Here is a 4156-nt window from a genome sequence, read left to right as displayed (position 1 = left end):
AGCCTCATTAGGATGATATAGGACATGATTAGCTTTTATTTAGACATAACTCTATTTCACATATACAGTACCATATCTTCGTGAAACATATTGAAAATAAAGTACAGAAATTTCAAAGAAAACAATTTCTCCTATAATTCATATTTGCATTTCAATTCTCTATACCTAATCCTTCAGAAAAACGGTCATTGTTCACAATTTCAATGCCATGTCTTGAGAATACAGTTTTTTTAGAGAAACCTACCAGGAATGATTCTGGTTGTCTATCGCTAGTGTTTGGTTTTCGCTCCGATACAATTTAATGAGCCTTCTGAATGGGAATCACTGAAAGCCACTTTGAGGTGGAGTGCTTTGTATCCATGGGAAAGAGTAAGGCATTCACAGTGGGTAGAGATAACATAAATTGAAAAATTAATTAAACTCAGCTGGTGCAAAGATGTGGCAATTTGGGTCGGCTACGGGTCAAACAAATTGACCTTTAAAATTACATGATTGCTTATGTGGCCGATAGGCTCAATATGAAAACATTTCATGACAAGGAAATTAAAGTTGTTCCTCTAGGAAAATCAGTAAAATATGATTAGCAGTTGTTCCTTTTGGAATGGAGTTAATGTATCTATAGACATAATTATAAAGTCACTTATAAGAAAGGATAAACAAGCCATTTCATAGAATATCTCATGTTACAGGAAAAAAATTAGAGTAATCATAACGAAGCCACACAGCAAGGTAGTTGGGAGAAGATCCTCTGAGACAGCTGCCAACCATGAGCTACAAGGTGCCCACAAAGAGTAATGGAGATAACATGAAGCTATAAACTCCAAGGTGCCCATGGAGTGGAGATTGGAATGAGAACACTGAGCAATAAGCTGCATCACAATAAAGAATTCCTTCCGCTGCTCATACCTGTAAAAACAATCAACAACTTAAAAAGTCAGAAGTCAATTATAATTTATCTAAGAAGATTAATACTGATTTCTTATTGCATCATTAAACTACAATAATTTGAATTGTGAAAAATATTTCAAAGAACGAGAAATTCAAGTGTTTACCTCTCAGTTATGGAGAACTGAAAATATAAAGTATCCTCAGAGTGTCAAATTCCTCATCCACGGAAACAAAAGCTTCAGGATTTTATCCACTTTACTGAAATATTTCCTTTTCCAACTAAGTCTTATCAGAATCAAAGACAACATCCCCCCAAATGCTACTCCATATGACAATCCCACTGATATCTTATACCATAAATATTTAGAACTTAGTTTTTCTTTGTTCACTACAATTGGAGGAGGAGGCGGAGCAAATTGTAACAAAGAACAATTTTTGGGAAGGGGGCATCCCCATAAATATGGATTGTCTGAAAAAGAGGATTCTCCAAATGTACTGACTATATGTTGTCCTTGTGGTATAAGTCCTGAAAGATTATTATTAGATAAATTTAGTGAACCTAGGAAGTTTAGAGACTCAATTTCTATAGGAATTTTTCCTGAGAATTGATTTCTTGAAAGGTCTAATGACTCCAACTGACTCATTTCTCCTAAACTGTTTGGAATGCTGCTAATCAAATTGTTCACTGAAAGATTTAGAATCCTCAACCCCTTCAAATTTCCTATATCAAAAGGAACTTCACCCTCTAATTCATTGTTTGACAAATCTATGGATGTGAGAGTGGAAAGAATGTATTCATAATATCGCTTTGTACCTTTTAAAGTCATACTCAATCCATCTCTGTAAGAAACGTCAGAAGAAGACAATACAAAACCATCTTGGTTTTCATTTGCCATTGCTTGTAATGACAAAATTGTGTTTGGGATTGCACCTGAGATATGATTTGAAGAAAGGAGCAAGATCTGCAGGCTCCTTAATTGGCCAATCTCTGAAGGAATACTGCCTGTAAAGTTGTTCTCATTCATCACCAACACTCTCAGCTTTGAAAGGTTTCCAACTGATTTCGGTACTTCACCTCCAAACAAGTTCTTCCCAATATCAAGGACCTGCAGCTTTGAACAATTTACTATAGAATAGGGAAATGACCCATTCAACTTATTATTATGAACAACTAAGGAATACAATTCACTCAGCTTACTGAACTCATGTGGCAATCTTCCCTCCAAATTATTATTTCCCAAATTTATGACACTAATGGCAGAGCAATTAGACAAGCTCGGAGGGATCGTTCCGCTTAAGTTGTTGTTTGCAAGATTTAACAGTAGAAGTTGAGACATTCTACCGAAGCTTGAAGGAATATTGCCACTGAATAAATTGTCGTTGAGCAACAAACTTGTCATATTAGACGACCAAATTGATGGGATGTGCCCACTAAGTGCATTTCTGGACACATCTAGTATTACTAGTTGCATCCACACTGAAGTATTTGAGATCAGGGCTCCTTCAAGATGATTTCCTGAAAGATTGAGATTTTGCAAGAGAGGATTGGTTTCCCATAGCCAAGAAGGAATTTCCCCCATAAGACCATTGTTGCCTAATTCTAGTGTTTCAAGCGAGAATAGTGTTGAAATCCAAGGTGGAATCTCATCGTTAATCAAACATGACACTAAACTTAGTTCAGTTAAGTGGAATGATGGAATCCAGGTTTTGGAAACATTTAGGATGCAATTGGATAAGTACAGAGAGTCTAGGTTTGTAAGGTTCTGAAAGAAGGTTTCTGAAATGGACTGGTTATGGTTTAGTGACAGTTCTAGACGGACCAGAGAAGGCGGAAGCGATGAAGAAGCGACGGTTTCGTTAAAACGATTTCCAGAAACATACAGTAGAGTGAGGGAAGAGAGCTGCGCAAATGAAGGGGGAATTGTCCCACTTAGTTGGGTTTCCTCAAGAAACAAATATGTAAGCAAGGAGAGATTGCCCAAGGAATTTGGAATGTTACCGCTCAGTGGATTTCCTCCAAGTAATAAACTACTCAACAGGGTGAGATTTCCAAGAGAATTTGGAATGTTCCCAGTTAATTGATTGTCACTAAGAAATAGTTGCACAAGAGAAGAAATAGTGCACAGAGAATCTGGTATGTTGCCACTTAGTTCGTTAGAGAAAACAGAGAAATACTCAAGAGAAGAAAGATTACCGAGAGAGGTCGGTATGCTTCCACTGAGGTGGTTTGCAGAGAGCCAAAAGAGATATAATGAAGATAGATTGCCCAGGCAGGAAGGTATGCTTCCATTGAATTCATTCGTACCAAGATCGAGGTATGTGAGGCGGGTGAGGGAACAAATGGTAGAGGGAATCGTACCACTCAATTTATTGTCAGATAAATGTAAATATTGAATATATGTGAGATTACTGAAACAGGAAGGCAGAGTACCTCTTACTCCTCCTGTCATGGTGAGCGATGTGAGGAAGTGAAGTTGGCACAGGCTCTGAGAGATCACAGCGTGAGTGTGGTCATCCTCTGTAAGAAGATAGACGTCCAGAGACACAACGTGGTTGGTGTGATTGTTGCAGGCAATGCCATGCCACATGCTACAACAGTCTGTTCCATTCACCCACGAACTTAAATAGCCCTGGGAACCATTCAGCGCCGCTTTGAAGCTGAGGAGGGCTTCGGATTCGTGGAAAAGACATCCGTTGGACATGAATCGATGGGAAAGAGAAGGGTATGAAGAGCAGACGAAGACAATAAAAACCCAAATGACAACCAAACATAGCTTCTGCAAAGGGATGGCCATTTCCGATGGAGGGGACGAATGGGAAAAATGATCAAGACAGGGAAATTAGATTTGTTATAGCTCTCATAGTGAAATCACAAAATTATGATTAGGTACATAAAGTCAAACATGTGTGGAATTTTGGGCGGCTGACTATAAAACTCATTCAAAGATGCTATTCAGATGTTCTTACTTGGAATAAAAGATAAAAGAAAGACGTCAGACGGATTAGCAAATGGCATGCAGCCTACAGAAAGTCTTAATATTATAATTTATTAATTTTAAAAAATTTACAAAATAGTCAATTTATAATTTTAATTAAATATTAAATAATAAATTAATACCTATTCTGTCTGCTGGTTAGACGCTTCTTTCCATTTAACTGTCCTTGGCTTGCCTAGATTTTAAAAAGTTTGGTGGTAGCTTTTAAACCGTGTTTTAATAATAATTGAATTTTACAAAAATAAAATAAAATAATTAAAAAATTGTTCACC

At 37.1% G+C, this 4156-nt stretch overlaps 1 protein-coding gene across 1 annotated transcript; it reads right to left on the bottom strand.

Moving 5' to 3' along the window:
- Window positions 1-394: 394 nt before the first annotated feature.
- Window positions 395-3724, bottom strand: LOC149528518 (uncharacterized). Its single transcript, XM_089810824.1, has 2 exons — window positions 1053-3724; window positions 395-906 (listed from the first exon to the last, which is right to left on the bottom strand). The coding sequence occupies exon 1, from the start codon at window positions 3681-3683 to the stop codon at window positions 1089-1091; it is 2595 nt and encodes an 864-aa protein (XP_089666950.1). The 5' UTR covers window positions 3684-3724; the 3' UTR covers window positions 395-906; window positions 1053-1088.
- Window positions 3725-4156: the final 432 nt, after the last annotated feature.

Source organism: Cupressus sempervirens, chromosome 11 (assembly GCF_028749045.1).
Source record: "Cupressus sempervirens isolate cs-2001-9-10 chromosome 11, ASM2874904v1, whole genome shotgun sequence".
Lineage (NCBI taxonomy): Eukaryota > Viridiplantae > Streptophyta > Pinopsida > Cupressales > Cupressaceae > Cupressus > Cupressus sempervirens.
This window is presented reverse-complemented; position numbering and strand designations above follow the sequence as displayed.